The following is a 25,749-nucleotide window of genomic DNA, read 5'->3' on the forward strand; positions in this document are numbered from 1 at the left end:
GTTCCCTTGTTCGTTCGTTCTCGTTCTGTTCTTTCTTGGTTCTTGTTTGTTGTTGTTTGTTAATAAATGGCAGATAGATATAGGTTATGGAGTATGGACTTAGTTGAAATCCAGTTATGATTATTTATTGAAATACTGTATCGTCAAAATTTTATTCAAAACAGAATAAATTGTAAATTATTTTTTAATTGTTTAAATTTTCGAAAAATGGAGAAGCCACAGAAGATGCCAAAAGTTGCAAAGGTAGGCTAGGCCTAAATTCTAGTTTAGATTGGTTATAGGCTACCTAGCTTTGAAAATCAATAGACAATGGTCCCTTTAAATCTAGGAACTAACTAAACTTAAACTTAGGCTATAAATTTTGTGGGTACACAGTTTCTTAACAACGCTAGGCTACGCTAATATCGATTGAAAGTAGGCCTATCAATTCGATTAGTAAACCTTCATTCAATTTTTTCATTATTAGCAAGTTGGGTTAGGTCAAGACAGTTTCATTTTGAAATAGCCTAGTTAAAAATGGAGATTATTAATCGTTATCTTCAATTAGCATAGCCCAGTAAAGAAACTGTAGGTACCCAGTTTTGTTCCAAACATGAACAATCTCCGCTGGCTTACAGAATACAACGTTTTTAAAAGGACCAGAATAAGTTACATCTTGATTTCTATGTTTTTCTATTTAGTTTTGTTTGACTGGGACGGTGGCATCGTCCTGTGATCCAGCTAAGTTATAAGGAGGTCACAAATTGTGGATAGCCTATTTATAGGCCTGCACTATGGATGCGATACTCCCTGGTGTGGATAAACGTCGGCACTAGTGTGTAGCCTACACGACGATCCTGATAACATGACGTTTGCTGTGGTGTTTTGTTATTGTTAGGCCTCGGTCACATTAGGCTATTTAGCAGCCGCTACTAACCAGCCACCGGTAATATTGCCAGCAAGCAGCTTAGTCTGACCCAGAACTAGCGGCTGGTAAATGCTAGCATGTTTAACTTTTTAGCGCTGCCTACCCACCGCTGGCAGTCACGTGACCTCCTTGCTGGTGGCAGCCAGCCAATGTGAACCCCTACTTAGTAGGTAGCTCACTAGCGGCTGGTGAATTAACATGTCTAGATTTTTTGTTTATGCAATGTTAGTTTCGTTGTATACTGTATTTCATAGGTACTTCCTTTTGTGAATGTTGAACATGGTTGACACCAACAAGTGGTCGGGAAAAGGCGTAACATTTCTAGATTTACCAGTATTCCAAAATTATCCTTGCCTGAGGGATGCTTCGTCTGTCAACTACATTGACAGGAATACCAAAAACGCAGCTTATAATGAGTCATATCAAAGTCAGACTTGAAGAACGAAGACTAATTGATCTTATGAAAGAGAAAAATGTCCAAGTCAAAGAAGGGTGGTGCAGGAGCAGGTGAAGTCTACAAACTAGCGGCTGTTTACTGGCGGCTAGTGGTTATAATGTGAACCGTACACATCCGCTGGCTGCTGGGGATATTTATCAGCGGCTGGTTAGTAGCGGCTGCTAAACAGCCTAGTGTGACCAAGGCTTTAGGCTAGGCCTAATTGCTGAAGATTAAACCATACAATTTACGTATAGCCTATAACGTATCAGGGTGACGAGCCACCCTGATTCAAATAGACATCTATCTTTTGTTTGAACATAATTTGTAGCTTAACTTCTAGGCCTAGGCCGAATTGGGCACTGATGTGTCTCCTGAAATAGATAGCCTTTTCTTATTAGGCTGTTAGGACAAAGTTTGAAAAAGGGTGACCTTTCAAAAACAGGTGCAAAGTGCTAAATCCAAATTCGCTCAACACATTGGATTGACAGTAAACTTGATAGCTGGATATAAGCGATGTTCTTGATATTCTACATTACCATACTGGCGAGCCACCCTGAAGATTAAAATCATAACTGTAAGGAAAGAAATGTATTAAATACTGGAGAAATTTGAAATTTAAGTTACAAAGACATAAATACTAGGGACAACAAATACATTCAAGACCCGATTTTCATTCTTACGTTGAAACTTAAATTTGACTATGTTTTGAAAGTATTAAATATGCCCGAATCACGTTTACCCAAATTATTAGCTAATGAAGTTATAAGAAAACATATACTTTGGTATAGGGAATGGGAGAGTTTAGCAGAAAGTTTATAAGTGCACTTATCAGTAGAACAAAATGATATTAGCGAAACAAGATATCAGTTGGGTCAGCTGTTGTTTGCGGTCCATGATAACGATCGTCAGCGTGTCCTTCAGACAGCCATGAATGCTCGCTACCATGCTATTTATAAATCACTTAGTTTGGATTTGAAAGATAATGGTTACATTTTTTCAAAGTTGGATTTTAATACAATTAAATGGATTTTCAAGTGTAGAGGGGAATTATTATATTTAAATTATAAACCATGGATTCAAAATCATAACTGTTTGTTATGCAATTTGGGAGAAGTAGAGGATGTTTACCACTTTGCTGCCAAGTGCCCGATACTGCGTCATTTTAGAATTTTTTGGTTCGGTTTAGAGGAGTTGTCCTGGGATATTTTCATATCCTTGTTGAACGGGGCTGATTGGGTGCGGTTTGCCCGATTCCTACAGCAAGCTTGGCGGTACAGGTGGGAAATGATACAAGAATTTAATTATTAATCTTACTTCAAGCTCTGAGCACTCTCTAGTTTTTAGAAATTGATTACAAATAGATGTATAGAATTAAAGACAAAAACAAAAACCTAAAAAAAAAAACAATTTAAACTGAAATAATGGTAAATCAGAAAGGTAATTTGAATGTATACATAATGGTACTGTACTTGTTTTATTTAGCAATTTACAATGTGTTTGCCAACTCGGCTGACGGTCTTGTAAGACCAAGTTGGAAAAATGCGAGCCTGCTGTGTGTATCATGGACCTGTCTATATTGTGGAAATGTTTTTGTAAAACATGTACTAAGAACATGTAAATAAAGCATTGTTTCATTCATTCATTCAAATTCAAAAACTCAATTTCAAATCCCATTATAATTTCAATACTCTTGACCTAGCTTACAGTAGGCCTATATCAGTCACAAAATAGACCAATATCAGCTGATAATGCAATTCAATTTAATTTATTTCCACAGTAACACCATAGGAACACAGATGACCACCCAGAGTCTACGTCAGTCCGTTCCTAACCTACTTCAGTCTGTAGATTATAAAGTTGTATGTTCTTGTTTTTTAGGTGAAGAATAAAGCACCAGCAGAGATCCAAATTACTGCTGAACAATTGCTGCGGGAGGCCAAGGAAAGAGATTTGGAAATTGTACCACCTGTAAGTTAAGTGGGCATTTAAGTTTAATTAGCCTATTGCTTAGTTACTTTAAGACTTATGAATCACTAAAATTTAAATGAGCATTTTTCATCTTGTAGTATTTAGCAATAACCTTTCTCACATTCATCATTTTAGGCTTAAAATTACAATCATAAGACTATGGCTTCTTTAGGCAAAAACGATTTCCAAACACATTTCACTTAAGTTAGAAAATTACTATCTACAAATATTCTCGTAAACATTTTTTTTCCTGTGTCTATGTCAGTGGCACTTTTATAATGAAATCAATTCAAACACTCAAGGAAAGTGGTCCAAACTCATTAAAGTTTTGTTAGGCCTATTTTAAATTTATTGTTACATTAAGTTGTATTATCTTTTATAGTGGTTTATTAACCTTTACTTTTGTTCCAGTTCAAAGATAGTTGTCTCTATCTACAACCATAGTTTCGGCTAGTTGCGTCACGTGACCATTATGCTACTAGCGTTGAAACCATAAATAGTATAAATAAACCACTAGGCCTATATATATATTTGTCTTACCAGTTCAGGGGCAAGCAAAAAAAAATTAGTAAATTATATTATTTCGCTTTATCACTGTGGGTTTTTGCTGAATAGTCGTTAGTGTTGCTCAGTTTAACAATATAATTTTTTGGTAACTAATTGCATCGCAGCAGTTATATTTAAATTCAATTGTTTGATTTTAAGAGTTAACACAAATTGGTATTGTCTTATTTTAGCCACCAAAGCAAAAGATCTCTGATCCAGAAGAGTTAGCGGATTATCAGCACAGAAAAAGGCGAGCCTTTGAGGACAACATAAGAAAAAATCGGTCGGTAATCAGCAACTGGATTAAGTACGCACAATGGGAGGAAAGTCAAAAGGAAATCCAGCGGTAAGTATGTCATTGTTGAAAGTTTCTTAGGCCTAGATAAATATAATATATTCAGCTTAAATTATCATTTTTTTCTGTATTAATTATTAACATGAATTGTAACCAAAGAGTCAAGAGCTCAGAAAACAACAATAGATTATTTAATGACAAAGATTTTGTGTATACAAGTGTTGATTTGAAGATGACATGAGTTAAAATAACGTTAAAAAACAACTTTTAAATAGGCTAGATCTATACGCGCCATAACAGCATTTAAATGTCAACCATTGATTAATTAAACATATTTTTCATCCAAAACCGACATGCCCGCTTTATTTCAGTTGGTTGTGGGTTTACTGTAGGCCTACAGTTTTTGAAATTTGTTGTTGATATAGGTTCTACTTAGTGTAAGAAATGGCCATGTGGACTTAATTTGCCTCCTGAGGTAAAGGATTTCAATTTAATTTCTTTCTACAGTAGCCTATTAATTTATGGATGGATTTAAATATATTAATTGACATTGTTTGCCGCAGAGCTCGCTCCATATACGAGCGTGCGCTGGACGTGGACCACCGCAACATCACGCTGTGGCTCAAATACACGGAGCTGGAGATGCGCAACCGTCAAGTGAACCACGCCAGGAACTTGTGGGACAGAGCAGTCACCATTCTGCCCCGGGCCAACCAATTCTGGTACAAATACACCTACATGGAGGAAATGGTGGGCAACATCGCCGGTAAGTAAAGTAAATGGGAAGGCTTTTATGGTCTAACGTTTGTTGTGGCAGAGAAGGGTTAGTTTACGATAACGAATAGTCAATGAATAGTCATTTATTCCATCTTTCAACAATACAATATATTGTGATTGATTTCGTCAAAAAATAAATACATCCTAATTTTGGCTATATTGTAGTTGACAAGAGACAACATGGCATGCTATAATTTTCTAATTTAGAGTTCTGAGGAAGAATTTAGAGTCCACCCAAGAGTAAACTGTAAGGATCTCGTAGTTGCATTGATTACTTGTCTGAAATCCAATGTCCACTTTGAAACATGTTCTTGTGTTAACAGGAGCCAGACAGGTGTTTGAGAGGTGGATGGAGTGGGAGCCAGATGAGCAAGCTTGGCTCACATACATCAAGTTTGAACTGCGCTACAAGGAAATTGACCGAGCCAGACAGATATACAACCGGTTCGTCATGGTTCATCCAGACGTCACCAACTGGCTCAAATACGCTAAGTGAGTTGCCGAAACTAGACGACTAAGAAAGTTTGGTGGTTGATTTGTACTTCCTCTTTCCTGGAAAGTGTATCAGCTTCCAGTTGGTCCCTATAACTAAAGTTTTCTTTCTCACAGTTGTTTGATCAGGCTTAACTGAAAGGACAAACTTTAGGCATCTCGTTTGTCACTATGAACTACCACAGTATGAGAAACTATTGAGAAAAATGTAATTATTGCAGCATTCTCTATGAGTCTCATTCAACTATGCTCTCATTTAATAAATCTTACTCCAGCACTTCCATTTAGATGGGATGAAAACTACAATGTCCAAATTCAGATTTGTTTTAGGTTTTGCTTATTTATTTTTAGATTTGAAGAACAACATGGGTTCGTATCCAGTTCTCGAAAGGTCTATGAAAGAGCTGTTGAATTTTTTGGTGAGGAAACACTGGACGAGCGACTTTTCATCGGCTTTGCCAAATTCGAAGAAGGCCAGAGAGAGGTAAGGTAGTTCTAAAGTTTAGTATATAAGGTTATTTTTTTCCCTATTGTTTCCTAATAATATACATTTAAAAAATGATTTTGCTATAGGGGAACATAAATTTATTTTATTTGGAATGAATTCCTGTAATTTCAAAATTTCATCAGGAAACAATATTCACCAACAGTCTTCCTGTAGTTACAGTAGAAATGCAATTTTAAATTTAATTTCATTTATCAGTTTGCATTCAGTTTAAAATTTGATTCCATCTCCTAATACAATTATAATTATAAGTATTTTATTTTAACAAACTATCTGGAAGCTTTATAGTTAAATATCATGATTCTCCCAACGGTTTTCTTTATAATTGTGATAATAATTCTTATAGCCTACTGAGGCTTTTTATTTTTAAATTTCAACTTACTTTACTTTTTGCTTTTTTACTTTTTGCAAGTCTTGTACAACTTTTTCTCCTTCTTTGTATTGGGTTCTTAATTCTGTAAGTATTGTGTAGTTTCAATATTAGTAATGAATTTGCAACTTCAATGTTTTAGCATGACCGTGCAAGAGTGATCTATAAGTACGCTTTGGACCACATTCCTAAAGAGAAGACTGCCGAGCTGTACAAAGCTTACACCATTCATGAGAAGAAGTACGGGGATCGCACTGGCATCGAGGATGTTATTGTGAGCAAGAGGAAGTTCCAATACGAAGAGGTACGAGTTATTTAGATTTTATTTCCTGGTTTCTTTACTTATTAGCCATATTTAGTGCTCATTGTGTTGTCAAATCAAATCAAATCAAATCAGTTTTATTTCCACAATATATAAAAAATTTACAATAAAAAAAAAATACAAATATATATAGTCTAGAAGCATTATACAGTAAATTGTTTACGTAAATTAATTCTAGTAAAATTAAATTTATAAAGTTATAATAGTAAAAACTTAAATACTAGTTGAATGTTTGCTCCGGCTTGAATAATAACTAATGTAATGGAAATGAGTCTACATAGACCTCAGTGGTCTGTGCGGAGACTCGAGTTGTTAAAAATTATATATATTTTTTTAGCTAATTTGCAATTGAAGAAAAAGTTTAAAATTAAATAAAAATGTACTATGTGCTATGGGAACGTGTAAAGATATTGTATTCTCTTATGTTGAAACATTTCTTCATATGTCCTTTTTGCAAGTCTTATACAACTTTTTCTCCTTCTTTGTATTGAGTTCTTAATTCTATAAGTATTGTGTAGTTTCAATATTGGTAATGAAATTATTTATTCACTGATTAAACCCTTTTTACAGGAAGTGAAAGCCAATCCACACAATTACGATGCTTGGTTTGACTTTCTCCGTCTGGTCGAAGATGAAGGCAATTTGGAAGTTATCAGAGAGACTTACGAGAGGGCAATCGCAAATGTTCCTCCAACAAAGGTAGTATGCAGGCTACCAAAATTAGTCTAATTTGTTGTTTATTGAGCTTATGGTTTAAGCCGAACAAGTTCAGTTTTCACAACTTGGCATTGTTATTGTTGAGGTTTTAGCTTTTAGCTCACTAATTTACTTTTTCGGTCTATCTGAAGGCCATATGGAAGTTGCAAAAGACTTTATGAGAAAGAGGAGAGGAGGTAAGTAATAATTTTTCTCTTGAATTCAATGTAATAAATTAAGGAGTTTTTATAAAGGTAAAGGCTAAACTAACTTAAAAGCAGACATTCTCTGTGTTGAAGTAAAATTTTAATTCAATGTTATTGATGTTTTTTATTGAAGTTCAACCTCATCTTACTGCAACTCCTAAGCACACTCGCTACCGCTTTTCAATTACTTTTATTTGCTCTTTTTCCCAAGTCTACAATTCTGAAAATGTAGACCACAGTAGACAATTAATTAATCCCTATTGATTTTTCACAGGAGAAGCAGTTCTGGCGTCGCTACATCTACTTGTGGATCAACTACGCGTTGTTCGAGGAGCTTGAGGCAGAGGACGAAGACAGAACGAGACAAGTTTACCGAGCCTGTCTGGACCTGGTGCCTCACAAAGTGTTTACCTTCACCAAGATATGGCTGCTGTACGCACACTTTGAGATACGCCACAAGAACCTAACAGTGGCTCGCAAGACCTTGGTGAGCGATTGGTCCTCAAGTAGGCGCATGGTTAATATTGTGTTTTTAGAAAGTGCCACCGCATCTATTACACCATAATAGAGGATATAAAAAATCAGTGTGGAACAAATTTCCCTAACCCCCATTGAAAAGAAACAACAAATTACTTTAATGTGAAGATAGATGTAGCCTAGGATTAATGGTAAACATAAACAATGAACTAAAATCCTGGGAATACTTCTAATAAAAAAAAAAATTTAACTTTAAATATTTCAAACCGTCAGACAAAATTTTGGACTGTCAAATAACTTCCTTTGATGCCTGGGCCCCATGTTATGTAATTTATTGTGTTTAGAAACTAAACTTTCTTTTCCCTTGTTGATGTTATAGGTAGTGTCATATAATTTGTTAGTGACCCATTTCAGCGTTCATAAAATTCTGAAATAACTACATTTTAGTGCGAATGAATTATCAACTGTACTTTGGTTTTACAGGGAATGGCCCTTGGAATCTGCCCAAAGGACAAACTTTTTAGAGGATACATTGATCTGGAGATACAACTACGAGAATTCGACCGGTGTCGTATCTTGTATGAAAAGTTTTTAGAATTTGGTCCTGAAAACTGCATAACATGGATGAGGGTAAGAATTTATTATCTTGATACATTGAAATATTTTTGATTCAATTTACTCAATGTGAATTAAAGATTAAATGAGCTCTTAAAAGGTATTGTGTGTGAAAATTCATTTAGTGATTTAATAACCTGCGATTTAAACTACAATAATAACAGACAAACAATTTTATTATTACAATTGATTTTTGGCTATTTCGTACTTTTTACAAAGGATTTATAATTTATCGTATTACGTTATTTACATAGCCTATGATTAATTGTATTACCTTACAAAAAAAGTGAGGTGGTTTCTATGTGTGTGTTCTGGTTGAGCACTAAAAATACTGATTCAACTAGGATGAGTTTGTTCACAAAGGTGGATTTTAAACCTGGCCAACGTATAGGCTTGTTTATATCCTTAAAATCATCTTCGGTACAATGGTTGAGTGGAGTCAAATACTGATTGGTCTCCTTATTGCAACCAAAACAAAACGGTGTTTGTACAGCTCCAATATGTGCATTTACATTCAATTTGTATTTTAACAAAGTTATTCATTTTATCCTGCTAAGAACTGGATTAAATTAAACAATAAAATAATATAACACTACAAACTACGTCTTTTGAGCACCTAATAACAAGCTTCTTTCTTTGAGGATGTCTTACCAACCACCCTCCTATAGTTTTTGTGACAATGGAAGCTGTAATAGGAGGGTCTACCGTTACAAAGCCATACTTCTTTATTATAAATTTTAGTGGTTCTGTTGAGTTTTGTTTCTTCAACCAACGTTGGGGGAGTGACTATTTATTCTCATCTGAGCCCCCTAGCCCATTACAAAACACAGTTAAAACAACTAGTAATGAAATATTATATAAGACAAATTTTTACCAACTCGGATAAATAAAGACTTCTTAGTTTGCAGAGTTGGAAACGCTGCTGGGAGATATAGACAGGGCGAGAGCCATCTATGAGTTGGCTGTATCACAGCCAAGGCTAGACATGCCTGAGTTGCTGTGGAAGGCCTACATTGACTTTGAGATCGGCCAGGGAGAGGTGGCCAGGGCTCGGCAACTGTACGAGCGACTACTGGAACGGACACATCATGTCAAGGTAGCCAGAAAACTAGACATTACATTCCCACGCTAAGGCTATTGCCAGTCTTAGGATGAAATTGGTATTTGTGTATTAAGAGCACAAAGTATGTCATTGCCGCTCGAGAACTGTTAAGATGTCCGCACAAAGCTTTAGATGAGTACAACCATACATTTCAAGAGCGGCAATTACTGTTTGTGCTCGTAATACACACAATATTTTTCCTACCACCATAATTAACTTATTATAACAACCAGATTAACTTTGTAGTGGTATATCAATGTCTTTTAGGTTATGTTTGCTTACCAGATGTTAGCATTTTATAGAAATATCAGTGAAATCAGCAGATTTAGCGAGTGGGAATGAGCGATTTTGCGCACTGTTTATAGGTGTGGCAATGTGATAATTTCCATGCAGTGGCAGGGAATAGTTATTTGTGTAACTAGTGGGCAAGGATCTCGAGTGCAGCAAAGACCTTTTGCACTCGTGTTACACATTATATTTTTCCTACAGTCACTATAAAACATATAAATAATTAGTCTTTCAAATCAAACACTATACAACACGATTTTAGGTTCAGCAGGCAACACAAATATGTGCCCTAGAGAAAGTAGTACCCGGTCCGTATCACTCCGCTATTTTTCCTCGACAAGAAATGTGCTCCGCGTTTTGTGAATATAGTTCCGTATGTTTTTGTAATTTGAAGTGGTTTCCGCGCCTAAAAAAATACTTTTAAAGGTATTTTCTTGTTTATTAAGACCGTAGGAATGTTTTAAAAACGTTTAAAAGAAAAGTCCAGAAAGTTCAGAAATACCGAAACTATAAACACGAGATGACAGGTTAAATCGTAGTTATAATAGTCAATCAGCTGCTCATAGTATTATTATCTTTAAGTGTTGCCAACCTATTTCCAAGCGTACACGGATTACGTGCATAATAGAACCACGCTGTTCTGTGTTGTTTCGTTAGAATCCTGATGTGCGGCAAAGTATAAACCGTACGGCAAAGTATAAATATGCAGCAATTAGCAGCTTTCTGTACTATAAACAGTACAAGGAAGCCAACTTTGTCGGGTGACTGTAGGAAAATTAACTTTTATGAATGAGCCTCTGGCAGTGTGAGCTGATATAAATAACTGATTGTCAATTTTGCCAACTTGAAAAAACTAAACGGGAGTTGTTTGGCTTACTATCACATCTTTGAATGTTTGAAACTACTTTGGTGGACTTCTAGCAGTAAAACACAGTGTGCAATCAAATTTCAGGCTTCTGATATTGTCTGGATATTGAGTAGTGTGGTACCTATTATTTACTGCTACTAAATTTTATGATACAACACCATAAGCAAGCATACAGACTGGCAGAAGGCTGCACCCATACTCTTTCTGAAATGCTTAAAATTCAACTGTTTGTTATTGTTGAAGATCTACTTTAATAGTCAGTAATGTTCTTTGATGAACACTGTTTCTGCATGTGCATTGGTGGGATTTTCGATGTTGATATCTAGATATGATATGATATAGATAATTCACAGGTGATTAATTTCACAATGCAATGTTGACCATTATTTTTAAGAAGCTTTTGCAGAGGATTTTGAGTAAGGTTTCGTAATGTGTTTCTTACAAAGACTTAATATGTTTTTATTTCATTAAAAAGTTTGCTTATAGTTTTTTTTTTATTTTAGCTAGATTTTTGTTAACCTTTGTAACTAAATGTTGAATTTCATCTCAGGTGTGGATGAGTTACGCCCAGTTTGAGATGTCTCACGGTGCAGCAGAAGACGCAGAAATAGACAAAATAGCTCTGGCTCGTAGAGTCTATGAGAGAGGCAATGCTGCCCTGAGAAATCTTGGAGAAAAGGTAAATTGAGTGTCAAACCATAAAACACACTGTTCATTTATCATTTAGACTGCACGATAAGTTTCTTCAAATAATAATTTTAAAGCTTATTGAATTGTAATTTTGGTTTTGGCTGTGAAATAAATTTTGAATTTTTCATTTTCAGGAAGAAAGAGTTCTGCTGTTGGAGGCTTGGAGGGACATGGATGTCAATCATGGAGATGACACCACAGTACAGAAAGTGGAGAGCAAGATGCCCCGCCGAGTCAAGAAACGACAGAAAGTCACGGCTCAAGACGGGGTATGTAGCCATGAATTACCAATCTGTTTCCCTTTCTTTACATTTAAAACCTTAGTTTTGACTAGGCCTAATGAAGTTAATTTTTACAACATAAAATGGTCAGGTCACTAGAATTCAGCTTAGTTTTTTTAATGGACTTCAATAAAATTGGTAAAAATGCCTTGCTAGTTTTCATAATGCTACAAAATCTGGAGTGTAGGCTGTTTGTACAGTAACAACTATCCCACCTAAAGTGGCTGCAGCATTGACAAATAAAATTAAAAAAAACATTGTAAACATGTTAAAATTATCAAAATAATAGTTTCTCTGTAGTGAAACCTATTCAATTCTTTAGGGGTTTTCCATTCAAACCACTAACCTTTACTGTTTTGAATCCGTTACAATAACATGGTAAAGTAAAAAAAAAATAAAAACACTCCTTGTAGCTGTAAAATATAAACGATGAATAAAAGATTGGTAATGTTAAAAGGTTAAGGTACCAAGCAGGCAATAGGTACAATTTTTTTGTATTGCTCACATAATTTTTCTAAAAATGCATCTTAATGCAAATGTTTGTTTTACAGACTGATGAAGGATGGGAAGAGTTTTTCGATTACATTTTCCCAGAGGATGAGGCGACCAAGCCTAACCTCAAACTGCTGGCTAGTGCCAAAGCCTGGAAGAAACAGCAAGATACGACTTTGCCACCCGAAGAAGAACATGACAATGAAACTTGAAAGCTGCAAATTGCAATGTTTAGTTGAGAGAAATTTTAAAAGCCAGGAAAACAGGAAAATATTTCTCATACAATTATTTTATATCAACTCTATTTAGAGTTTGCAGTTCCAATCACTATGATTCGTGGTTGTTTTATTTAAATACTGATATGAATTGGACTAGTCAATCAATTTTTGAATCTTAAGTTAAAAATGATATCACTATTATTTCTATTCAAGTATTCCTAGTTATTTGTGTTCAATTGTACAATTTTTATCCATCCTCTAAAGTTATAAGTTTATGTGTAGTGATTTTTTGTAGATTATTATCTGGACCAAACTATATATGTAAATAATTATGTAAATAAACTTTGTTTATTTTGAAGTTTTGCTGATATTTCAAGCATGTGCCAGGACAAGATTTTTGTAGTATTTATGTATACAAAATATCTCTCTACGACCAAGGTGGCAATCTGTAACTGAGAATAAAATATCAGTATAAGTTCCTCCATTTTGGCTCTCTAAGATGCTATAAGGTACAGTAGTCGCAGCTAGTCTGGGCGCGCGGACCCTTGTGTACTAACCGTTCCCCACGCCAAAGCCATGAAGACAGCGCTGAGGCGCTGAACAACCCCAGAGAGCCTTGTGGGCCAGATGTTTTTGGAAATGAGCAATAAACACTCCCCTCTACACCCCCCGCGCCCAGACTAGCTGCGACTACTGTAGTTGAGACTAACCCTGAGTCATGTTTCTATCACTTCCTCTGAAGGTTGTTTACACAAATAATAAACTAAACTAGTTACCCTCAACTACACGAAAAAGAAACATTTGTCCTCCATCTGATTATGCTGTGTTCCACGTCCCTACTGTAAATTTTTTTGTATACCTCATGCTTACTTTTTTCTTGTAGCAAACTTTTTCTTGTCGGTAAAAATAACACCCAATAATTTTTCTAGAAACAATCTGAAAACTCTTAAGTAAAAATATTCTGTTGAGTTTATTCAAAATGGAGAGGGATGAATAGAAAGGATCAACAAAATATTTTAAATACTAACTACACAAGATTAATTTTGATTTATTTAGTCAGTAGTACAATGGTACAAATTATAATATAATCTTACTAAAGTCCAAGTTATTTTGATACATTCAACAGACTTAATATCATATCAACAAGGCTTTATACAATCTATGACTGTTGAGGTGATTAAAAAAAGAAAATTATCAAATGCAATAAGAAAATGATACATATAAAATTAATCAATTATCAATTGTTTAAGATGGGGACGCCACTATGTGCATATTTTAACCCAAATATGAGTGTGTGGGATGAGTGGCCTAATCTTGTTATAGTTCGGCCGCTTAGAAAACGACCTGCGCGCTAATGCTAACGCGCCAATGCTGGAGGAGGTCGCTTTCTAAGCGGCCGAACTATAGTGACTAAGGCCGACATTTTACTTAGACACAGCTGTTAATTAATAGCCCAATGGCAACTAAGGGACCTACAGTTTATAGTGGAATACGAACCACATTTTTACCTTGTAATCGACGAATTGGTTTAATTATCAGGATAGAACTGCGGAAAGTCACTAGTGCGGACGTTAATTCACACCAGGGAGCATCACATCCACAGTACATGCCTATAAATATCCACAATTCGGGTCCGCGGAATTGGCTAACTCTGGAAGTCGCTAACCCCATGTTAAACGCCCTATCTTCAAATTTGGTCGATGAGAGGAACTCGCTAACTTGTTCGGTTTCGGAATTGGCTAACTCCGGAACCCGCTCTAGAGCCGGGTTAGCGAATTCCGTCCTCGTACGGAAGTCGCTAACTCGGTCCCTCGGCGGAACTCGCTAACTTCCAATCAGAAGCCTCACGGGCCGTCCAATGGGAGCCAAGCACGAATATTTTTGGCCAGTGTTGCCGAAAGTGTAGTACCTATATCGTATCGGTACCATAATGTCGTATCCTACGATTAATTAGGAGTAAGAACAACGTAGTCGATAAAATAAACATATTTGGAAGTATGTTTAACATTATTCTTATGATTATTAGGGTGGAAAATGCATTATAGTCTTACCATAGACTAACCAACACAAGTAAACTTTACATCCCATTGTAAACTTTGAAGCTCGTTTTTCGTGTCTAGTTCATGTCCGGCGACACTGATCGCTAGTGTCGACAAAATTGTGTTTCTATTATTTGATAGTTAACTTCATGATTTGTTCTTTACTGTTTGGTTATATAACTAGGGGACGTGTTATTAGTTGTGATTAGAACGTCTTATTTGGTTAAACGAAGTTTTTAATGACTGAAAACAAGAAACAATTGTTAACAAAACACGACCTCTAAAGACAGTGCACCGGACAGAACTAACAATAAAACTGTCTTCAGCTGATCCATAAGGATGAGAAATCATACTAATAATAAAATGTGAAAGTTTGTTTGTTTGAAGTTCAATCACGCTTTAACTACTGGACGGATTGGGCTGAAATTTGGCATAATGATAGCTCACATTCCCGATTAACATATAAGCCTATTCTTATCTCAAAAATCCTTCCGGGCGCCGCCCCAGTGGCTCTATGGATCCCTATGTTAACCTTATGAGTATTCACATTTAAAAGGAATTAGAGAATTAAGTCAGCTGTTTCAACTAAACAAGTTGGTTCTATGATATGCAATAGCATTAAAACGTTATAAGGTTTACCAACAGGGTACAACACGATTAGGCCATTTTTTGTTTGAATTTTTGACAATAGCTAATTGAACTAAGCAGCAACAAAAGCTGTGATACGCAATGACAACTATCAAAGTAGGATTGTTTACAGTTATTTTTAGGCCTATATGACCATTTAATGAATCATTTGTGATATTGTGCAAAGGTTTGATTAGGTGCAGTATAGTAGAGCATTATGGCTATGGTAAATGTGTTATACTATAGCATACCGTAAACTTCGAGAACCAAATTTTATCAAACTCTGTCGTCCCCCATTGCAAACACAAAGCTTGAGTATGACTGCAATAAACATTTTACACTTATATACCAACCCCGTACGAAGTACGGGTACTCTGCTAGTGTACTAATATAAGGGAGTATGTGTTATATGTAGGTTTCTTACTTAAATAGTAGCTTTTTGGTATGCAAAAAGATAAAAATGCACATTTAATTTGGATCTATTACATGTTTGAAATATCTATTTTCGTAGTCCGCCATTTGTTTCTTTTATTCGAATAAATACCATTTTGTGAGCTTCTGCAAATAAAATTATTGAGTTCGCATTTTATATACTGGGCTTGTAACCTTGAATCATAAATCATAATAAAATTTACACGTTAAACGTCATTACAGAATTACATTGTAGTGGTAATGTATTTTTCTTTTTTTTTTTCTTTCAGTAGGCCTATTTATTAAAGTCTAGAGTTTTTCTCCAGGCTGGTTCTAAATGGGCCCAGGCGTTCTTGTTTGTAACAATTCTTATGAATGGTGGCCATAGCTAAAATTACTTGATCTTATCCAAAAACAAAGCTATTGTCTATTGTGTAGCTCAGTACCAGAACGGTGAACCGAGCAATGGCTTGGTATCGTTTATATAGTTTGTGAAAGCAATATAAAGGAAACCCAACACTCAAATCAGGAAAATCAGTCAATTTGTTTATTAAGAATCGTGAATTAAAATAACCCTGTCATTTTTTATTATATGAATATTATATCTTCTTCTATTTTTTACTAGTGGTGCTTAGGTGTACAATCTAAAAATGGGTTTAAAACATGTAACATTATTGCTAAAAAATTCAACACATTTTATAATTAGGCAACTATTTACTAGTAGGCCTACAATGCTTTGGTTAAAACTATTAGGTCTAGATAAAAACTTAGTCTATGTCATCATATTTGTACAAGTAAGTTGGACGGTTCAACGACGAACATTTGATTTTAAATCTATGAATTAGTTATGAAAGTTACGATAGTTGATGACTGTATTAATTAATGGTTTTGGTTTATTACGAAATTACGATTAAATCTGTTTTCCGTGTTTGAGAACTTGCGTGTATTTTAGCTTAATTTCGTAGGGGTCTAATTATATAGTATCAATTAAACTGAATTTTCAATATTTTTCATATTCTATTATTTTCTTTTGTACTGATGGCATTAATTTTTAAGATCGAAATCATAAACATTTAACTGGCCATTGTACAGTTAAATAAATAAACACTTTTTCATGATTTTTCAATTGTCTTTGAATTCCTTTGGGCTAGTTATCTGTTAAAAGTGGAATTGATAACAAAAAACAATAACATTTACTGTATCTTCATTGACACTGACATTTTGAAATACGGCAGTGTACGGTTATTTTGTCGTACAAGGTTGGCAACGCTCCGTGCAGTGGGCGCGGCCGGGTTAGCGACTTCCAGAGTTAGCGAATTCCGCCGCGAGACAAAATCGAGTTAGCGGGTTCCGGAGTTAGCCAATTCCTGACTGAGACGGTTAGCCAGTTCTGACACACGACCGAGTTAGCGAGTTCCTGAGTTAGCCAATTCCTACGTCTCCACAATTCGTGACCTAGTAGCTGGATTACAGAACGACGCTACCCGTCCAAGTTATGTTAGCATAAAATCATTACATTAACACCAAATGTCAGCTGTAGATATAAGGAAGCATTTTTACTTTCTCCCCTTATACCATTTTTTTTCATCAAAATTTAAATTAAAATCCCCCTGGACTCAAAAAAGTGGTTTTCGAAGTGATGTCGGTGTGTGTGGAGGTGTATAGAGCTACAGACCAAGCATGTGGTCAGATATTGATGAAATTTGGTATGTTAGGGACTAATCCATGGTATCTCCAGGGTTTTTAAATTTTGTATTTGGACTTTTAACGATTTTCCCATAAAATAACAGAACATTTGAATTTTCTCAAAAATAGCCTGAACGAATTTCATAAAATTTTTGTATGTTATAGCCCTTTAAATTCTGAACTACCATAGCTGTAAAAATTACGGTTCAAAAGTTATTCCAACTGTTGTGATTTTTCCTATTTAAAATATCATAGTTACTCCCACAGCTTAAAACCCATGAAAAAGGTTGTTGACAAGCTAATGGGAGAAAGTATGTGTCAGATTGCTGATGCCGTTTATTTAAATCTATTTAATTGCATGGATAGATTACATAGTGATAGTAAACAGTGAATAAAATTCAAACATTCCAAACACTTTCCATATTAATTATCTTTAAGATCATAAAACTATAAAGATAGGAAAAAATTATATTCTGTTCTAATTTTTCATGAAACAAATTAAATTCATTCTTTGACCAATTAAAACCTAAGTAAAAAAAACAACAAAATTGAATTATATTCATTTCCTTTTAGAAAATAAACAAATTAACTTACGACACAATTAAAAAAGTTCAAATAAGTTCAAATAACACAATCAATTCAAATAACTGACAACGCCCTTTTTATATATATCAGTCAACTTCCTCAGGTCTGACAGGGTGGTCTAGAGGAATTATGGACTTCTTCTCCTTGTCTCTGCTTAAGGCCTTCCTCATATCTGAAAATGTAAGAATAATATTATATGGTTTATACTAATATTAGCTGATATACCTGTACTAAATGGTATTTATAGAAAATGCTGACCAGGAAAAAGTCTGAGAATTAAACGTGAATTGGGGAATTTAGAAAAATTATCAACCATTAACAATTCTGTTGGTTTCCTCCTAAGATTATGCAGTAGGAAGAATGTGATCACAGGAGATAATCGCAGGTGTTGCCAACATTGTGGTGGATGGTCACAAATATTTTAATCTTTCAATATGAATAGCCTCCGGATTACCAATGTACAATATAAGTGGTTAAATACCTGTGTTTTTGGTAATCCAAATGGTTGCGGTAGCAACTAGTTTCAACTAGATTCTGAGTCTAAACGTAAACTTCTGCCAATCGCGTCGTTGTATTGTGTTTTTAATGTTTCAAAGTTTTGTAAATTATATGTGTGAGCTGTGACGACCTTCAGAAGAAGCGACAATATCCTTGTAATGCCTGGTTTATATTGAGCTCCATTGTTGAGCTGAAACTAGTTGCTACTACAACCATTTGTGTTACCAAAATATACAGGCATTTAACTTATATTCACTTAACAAATATTTGTCTACGATTGTAGAAGACGATCATTGTACAGTATACCGATTTGGGGACTTCGATGTAGTTCTAATATAACTGGACTTGGAAGTAGTTTCTAATATATAAAAAACTATAAAGTATGTCTTCAAACTTGAGAAATTGGTATAAAACATGCACATACCGTAGGCGTCCTCATCAGGATCTCCTGAGTAGTATTCCAACACAGTTCGATACACAATATAGCCGAGGGCCTGATACATGGTGATAGCCACTATGTTACTGACCCTGACAAACAGATCCACAAAGTAGCAACGCTTTCTGCAACAAATTAGAGTTGTTATTAAAGTAATTTGTATCATTCAAGGAAGTAATTGAAATTGAGACTTTGTACCGTCAGGTCGAGGTGCAACTCACGTTTCAGATATTTTCTCCAGAGAGTTCATGAGTGTTGCCGCCACGCCGAGCCTCCGGTACATGTTAGATACGGTGAGGGCTGTAACATGGCCGTGCCAGTTCTCACCATGGCCCTCACTCTTGCCCATTACTGAAACATGGTACAACTGGAGTCAACAAACATTTATGTTGCATAAACATAGCAGATAGATAATGAGTATTCATTTAAGTATGCTTGTTAGCGTTGCGCCAAGTTTGAATACAACAGTTTGCATCTGACCTTAGTGAACATGATTCCAGCCAAACACCAGTAGGCCTATCGTTCAAATGAAAAAGAACCAAATTACTTGCATGATAAACCTATTTTAAATGTAGCTGCTCGCAGTGAGTTTAAGGGAAAGCCTTATTGAAATTGCGGAAACTAGGCGAAAAAATCCGTTTAGGCCAAATTTAGATACTTGAGAGTAGTTTCTACCATTGGAAAACACAAATTTCCATTTTTTTGGGGGGGAAACACAATTTTTTCGTTTTTAAACACACAGTTTTTTTCTATGGATATTCAGAACTTTATCTCTGCAACCATTCCTCAACAAATTTTAATAGTGTCACAAAAAATAAAATTGGAAAATCATAACTTACTGTATCCCATAATTTCTCCATTGGGTGCCTCAACAACTTGGAAGTATTCGGGCCAGTGAGCAAGATATTGCATGTAGAAGGATATTCCATACTGACATAGTTAAAAAAAAATATAAAGCTCAACAAAACCTGTACAATATCATCATAATTTTCAAACAAAATTGTTATATTTGATGATTCTCTCACAAGACACACAATGTTAAGCCGCGTCAGGGCCGTCCCTAGGGTTGGCAGCGCCCGGAGCAAACGTGGTTGTGGCGCCCACTCCCCCCCAAGTAATAGTCAGTCCCATTCGCATATTTTAATACTATGTTCATACAACTAGCCCCTGCGTGGCGCCCGGGCCAGCTTGCCCCAGTTGCCCCCCCCCCCTTCGGACGGCCCTGAGCCGCGTCCTTTTTTCTATTTCATTTATAAATAGTTCAGTATCGAACTCTGCCACTGCCATGGTAAAAAGCAAGAAAACTACGACAACACAACTCATGCTGAGACTTTGTCTGACTCCTGAGGAGAACAACGAAACGAGCGACTGGCCGATTTTTTATTCAACCGTGTGCGCAGACTGATAACAACCTGTACATCACAGATTTCCGGGTGACAATCGCCTTGCCTACGAATCTGCAGCAAAATGCAGATTTCAAAATCGGCGCAATTCTCGATTGCCTGTGTGTGCGCTTCCATTCTAATACATGATGCACAGATCAGCAGATGAAATAATCGCCAAAAAATAATTACTCAGTCCAACGATACGTTTTATTCCCCAATGAGCTTCAAACACTCTTAGACCGTTGAAAGCAACATCCTGTTTTAGTGGCTCTGATTGCCTACTGATTGGGGCTGGAAGTCATCTAAGCATGGGATACTTCCAAATCCAACAAATGTTAAAGCTGCATGCACCACCAGAGCTTCTTAACACAATCTCATGTATGTGTGCAAAAGGGTGTAACAGTGGTTGCACTTGTAGGAAGAACAGAGTCAAATGTACAACAATTTGCTACCACTGTAAAGGTGTTTCATGCACCAATCCACCAGATGAAGACGATCCACAAATACGCTATGACGCACAATGTGACTTGGATGAGGTGTACAGTACAGAGGAGGAGGAAGTAATACCTTCAATTCCGGATTTACCATAAAAGAAAAGATTCATTCACCCAAAAGACAAAAAATCTTACGAGTTTTTTGTAATTTGTTTTAAAGGATACAGTTTCAGTTAACGGATCCATGTTCCTGAAAAGAAAAATCCATTATTAGAGATGTTTTATTGGTCCTTATTAGGCTACAGTATTTAAAAGTTGTCATTTTAAACTCTTATAATTATTTCCATCTTTTAGCGAATTTCCCATATAGGGAATAAGCTATTACCGTAGTACTCATGGTAAGACCTGGACCCGGAACCGATTTTTTTTTCGTTTTGAGGTCCCTAGAGGCCAAAAACACCATCCGTTCAAATTCATATATATATATATTTATATATACCGTATATATATATATGTGTCCGTTAGCGCGATAACTCAAGCAAAAATGATCCGATTTTGATGAAATTTGGTACAAACATGTAAACCTACGTTTATTCGAACGAGTTCGCGAACCAGCATGATCAGACCATGGGAACAGGGGTTTATGGGGGCTTTTATGGGGTAAAAATGGGTTTTTCCTATTTTTGACCCAAAAAACATAAAATTTTGAAATTTCTTTCCAAACTATTTTGTAGAGCTTAAAAAACAAATAATTTAGTATATTGAAGCGTTATAATGCGCCTAATGGTTACGGAGAAAATTCCAAAAAATTGTTAATTTAAAATTCCCATGTTATTCTTATGGAGAATAAGTAAACCATTGTAGTGTGCTTGTTTATTAACATATTTTGCCCAAATTTGGAAAATGTTTTTATTTCTTACTAACTATTAACATTTTACATAAAAAAAACACTTTTACCCTCCCTGTTGCAGCAAACCTAAGTATGTGTTAAACTGATTCTATTTAAATAGGGAATAAATGTGATATTTTTAAGGAGACATTTTAGTCTAAATCCAATCAGGCAAATGGAAATTCGCTTAGTCTGCAGGTTTGCTGCGGCGGGGGTATTTTATTCATTAATGTTGTAAGTTAATATGAATTAGGAACTTCATTTTATGTTGTTTGTTGTTGTTCCGGATCGGTACGACATACAATAAAAGGTTAAATTACCTGTGTCCGCCAGTCGATCCTTATGTGCTGTGTCCTATTACAGGATATGCATTTCGGCAGAATAAATTGCCATCATCAGTCCTAATATAAGATCTTGATCTTCCCCGTTGGGTGCGTCTTGAAGTTTTGAAACACGTACACGAACTTAACACTTATATACATTACGAATAAAAGACAAATACACTGTAGGCCTACTTTTATTTTAGTTACTACGGTACGGACATGTAGACAGACGCGCGTCGGTCGTGTGTCGAGTCTGGACTGGGGTCAGACGTTACTTGCAGAGTGTTGACCTTTGTCCTGTCTCTGTCCTTTGTAGCTACAGGTGGCGTTTCATTCAATTTTAACAATGATTCGAATAATATGTTGGATTGTAGTGTACTTTTATCGTTCAGGAGGTTGTGGGGGCTGGTTTTATATGCTCTATAAATTTCATATGGCTCTAGTGCTGACATTACTCGACTTTTTTTACAAATGTGTAAAGGTTTTAAATTTTCATTTAGGCTGGAATAACTGTTATTGCTGCTAATTAGGTGCTCGGCAAAATTGGATTGTTGTGTTAAAATATTTTTGGGAAGGTGTTCTTTAAACCTCTTGATAAATGGTCTACCAGTCTGTCTTTTATTCGTAATGTATATAAGTGTAAAGTTCGTGTACGTGTTTCAAAACTTCAAGACGCACCCAACGGGGAAGATCAAGATCTTATATTAGGACTGATGATGGCAATTTATTCTGCCGAAATGCATATCCTGTAATAGGACACAGCACATAAGGATCGACTGGCGGACACAGGTAATTTAACCTTTTATTATTAGGAACTTACTTGAAGGCTGAAAATTAGTGACCTAAGTTAGTATGCAAAACTCAAAACATAAACTACCTAGGTTACTTTCTACATTATATTTTTATGTGATTTACTTAGGCCTAACTTCTCAGTTTTATTGCTATTGAATCATGTGGGTTAGGTTGTTTTTGATACTTTCTGATTGAGTTACACTAGGCCAACATTAAATACACTCTATGAATGAAAACAATAAAGGCATAAGTTATGATGTGCTCATCGAAAGTAGAGAAGTCATAGATTGATATTGAAAATACTGTTTTGATAAGTTTTTAGTGGTAGAGCTACTACGGTTCCTGAGATCCTGGGTATTTATTTCTTTTTGTCTATGGTTCAAACCACCAATGGATTGTATCTAAGAGATTATATGCAGTAACCCCTAACTTAGGTCTAAGTAGCCTGAAATAAGTTAATGTGAAAAACAATTCCGGGCTCGTACCTAGCTTACCAGGGCAAAAAATTTTTATAAGTTAAGTTATTATCACAAAGTTTTACCTACGATTTTATGACTGTAGGCCTAAGTTACCTTTTTGTAAAATTGTGTTAGTGTGGAAATAAATTACTTGATAAGTTAAATTAGAAACATTTAAAACAGTTTATTATTCTTTAATTCATTCTCACCTGTCCCAAGGAATAAGCATTTACGGAGCAACAACTAAGACAAATTTAGATTAAAATATTGCGGAAACAAAAAAACGTGTTAAGAATTATATATGTATTATATATGGCTATACAGTAATTTGAAAAGGGATCAATCTGTTAAACATTTATTTATTTCCACAAAAATCCTAACCCTTTATGCTCTCTACGTTGTAGAGACAGTAGCTAATGTATGTAAAACAGGGAGAAAATCAAAATTTTCTAAACAACCTTCACAGTAGAACGCCAGATTAAATAGACCGGTAGAACCACACAATTTGAAGAATTTTTAAAAAAGAAAACAGAATATATGGGAACTACATTTTTGTTTCATCTAAGTTACCAAAGTAATTTCTTGTTGAACTAAACATAAATAAAAGTTTAAGAATGACTTGAAAGAATATTTGGTAAAATAAGCTCCATATTCTTAAACTGATTTTTTTGTAAACCACAAAGTTAAGAGTAGGCCTAAAATTGTTCTTGAGTAAAAGTCTAAAGAAAATTAATTAATAAGTGTAGGCTATTTACATTACCATAAAAATTAAATTAACTAGACCCTATTAGTAAACTTAGGCTACTATTAATTTAGACAAATTTAGTGTATCTGTTTTTGTATATAGGCTATTGGATTATTGTCATTACCTAGGGAGGACTATTTCTTTTTGTTAACTTTGACACTATATTTTTGTTGTACCATTATACAAATAAATGCATAACTAAAGAATAGAATCCTATTTGAATTGAATTTGATCCAAATGTAAAGTAACTTAACTTAGGCAAATAAGTTCAAGGAATAACTTAGGCCTTGGCCATAAATTGATATCTAGGGGGGGCCTAGGCCTATTTTGGTTTTATATTTTTTGTAAATATGATAGAGTGGCCTATATCAAAGTTTCACACCATTACTGATTTATCGGTGAAAGAGAAGAGTTTCGATAGGTAACCTAACTTTACAACAATTTATTAAAGGTAAAAATAAACTTACACTTTATTGTATTTTAACAGATCGTTGCAAGTGAACGGCCTTAAAGTTGTCATTTTCTTTGCGGGAAATGTATACCAAATAATAAATTTTTAGGTCACTTCTGCTTGAAAAATTTAATAAAATATAACTTAACCTAACAGATACAAAGTAGTAGGATAGGTTTGATGATATCAGTAGCAGTAGCACAAAAGTAGCAGCAACAAACATAAACAAAACAACTGACAAAACAACGGCAGTCGGGTGTTCATTCGGTGTTGGGTGTTGGCCTTCCTTAGCATAGATTAAACAAGGGAGTATGTTTAATCTATGGCATTAGGCATCAGCAACAGCTCAGCTGGGAGCTGACTAGCTGAACTTTTTTACCAAATTTGGCATTGCTGTTGCTCGGTATACACAATGCAGTCGTGTGGTTCAATATTTTACATTTTATTTGGAATTTAGGTTGCTTATTAACCATATTGACTATCAATCATATTACCTTTGACCATCATATACCATAACCTGTTAAGGTATATAGATAGTCAATGGTATTATACCTACCGGAACTAGAGATGACACTTGCTGTTGTTGAATACAAACTGTTGTGTTTTACAGAAATGGCAGAATGATGAGCAAATCAAGCTAGTGAATTTAAGTGGGTTCTCCCCTATTTCCTATTTCAGCTTTTTGTAGACCCTCCATAAAAAAAACTGTGATGTTGTTTTCTTTGGAGAGGAGCCCCCTGTATTATGGACTCGGTTACGGTGATCGATGTGTGTTTATTTATTTATACGGTAAACACAATTTTTACAGTCAACAATACATGAGATTCAAGTTACAAGATAAATATTTATAAAAATATATAAGCCAGATACAGATTCATCTTGCTAGACAATAGTAAACATGCATAAACATTTTTAGAAAAATGAATAATGTAGAAAAATAAAATGTAAATAAAAATGTTCTTTTGGTCGTGAGTTGCACCACGAGTATGTTTGCTTAAAATTGCTGGACATAAATGTAATTGTAATAGGTATCTATAGGTCCCCTGATGGAGACCCTGCTCTGTTTAGATAGCCTTGAAAGACTGTCATGGGAAGGGAAAACAAACCATGTTATCTTGGGGGGTGATCTGAACATAAACATTCTAATTAAAAATAGATTGGCATCCGACTTGTGGAAATGCGTACCTTGACAGTGTAGCAACTAGCAACTGATCTTGTCTTGTGGAGACACATTTCATCGCGCAGGTAGTGAATCTTGGTGTAAGTGATCATGATACCATAAGATTTAGTCTTTTTGACCCTATCTAACAATAGCTCTCCAAACCTTTGTAGGCCTATTACCATAGACAAAAATTTGTCTATGCTATTACCTATAGGTCTCTATTGCAAGCACCTGCTAATGTAAATAGCTTTATTGGAGCACTGGACTATGTTGA

General features: G+C 35.2%; 2 protein-coding genes across 2 annotated transcripts; one reads left to right on the forward strand and one right to left on the reverse strand.

Moving 5' to 3' along the window:
* The first annotated feature begins 28 nt into the window (after positions 1-28).
* On the forward strand, positions 29-12,858 carry LOC128987693 (protein crooked neck-like). The gene is made up of 14 exons (XM_054408679.1): positions 29-243; positions 3,225-3,314; positions 4,052-4,206; positions 4,719-4,921; positions 5,256-5,424; positions 5,776-5,908; positions 6,442-6,603; positions 7,192-7,320; positions 7,798-8,010; positions 8,484-8,630; positions 9,517-9,711; positions 11,424-11,552; positions 11,698-11,832; positions 12,396-12,858. Exons 1-14 carry the CDS (start codon positions 208-210, stop codon positions 12,546-12,548), a joined length of 2,049 nt encoding a protein of 682 aa, XP_054264654.1. The 5' UTR covers positions 29-207; the 3' UTR covers positions 12,549-12,858.
* Positions 12,859-13,582: 724 nt separating this feature from the next.
* On the reverse strand, positions 13,583-24,507 carry LOC128987702 (N-alpha-acetyltransferase 20-like). Its single transcript, XM_054408695.1, has 6 exons — positions 24,330-24,507; positions 20,881-20,905; positions 19,676-19,766; positions 19,058-19,187; positions 18,825-18,961; positions 13,583-18,074 (listed from the first exon to the last, which is right to left on the reverse strand). The coding sequence occupies exons 1-6, from the start codon at positions 24,380-24,382 to the stop codon at positions 17,989-17,991; spliced, it is 522 nt and encodes a 173-aa protein (XP_054264670.1). The 5' UTR covers positions 24,383-24,507; the 3' UTR covers positions 13,583-17,988.
* Positions 24,508-25,749: the final 1,242 nt, after the last annotated feature.

The sequence above is a fragment of the Macrosteles quadrilineatus genome, unplaced genomic scaffold (assembly GCF_028750875.1).
Source record: "Macrosteles quadrilineatus isolate MER2022 unplaced genomic scaffold, UCM_ALF_1.0 Scaffold_2__2_contigs__length_208266976, whole genome shotgun sequence".
Classification (NCBI taxonomy): Eukaryota; Metazoa; Arthropoda; class Insecta; order Hemiptera; family Cicadellidae; genus Macrosteles; species Macrosteles quadrilineatus.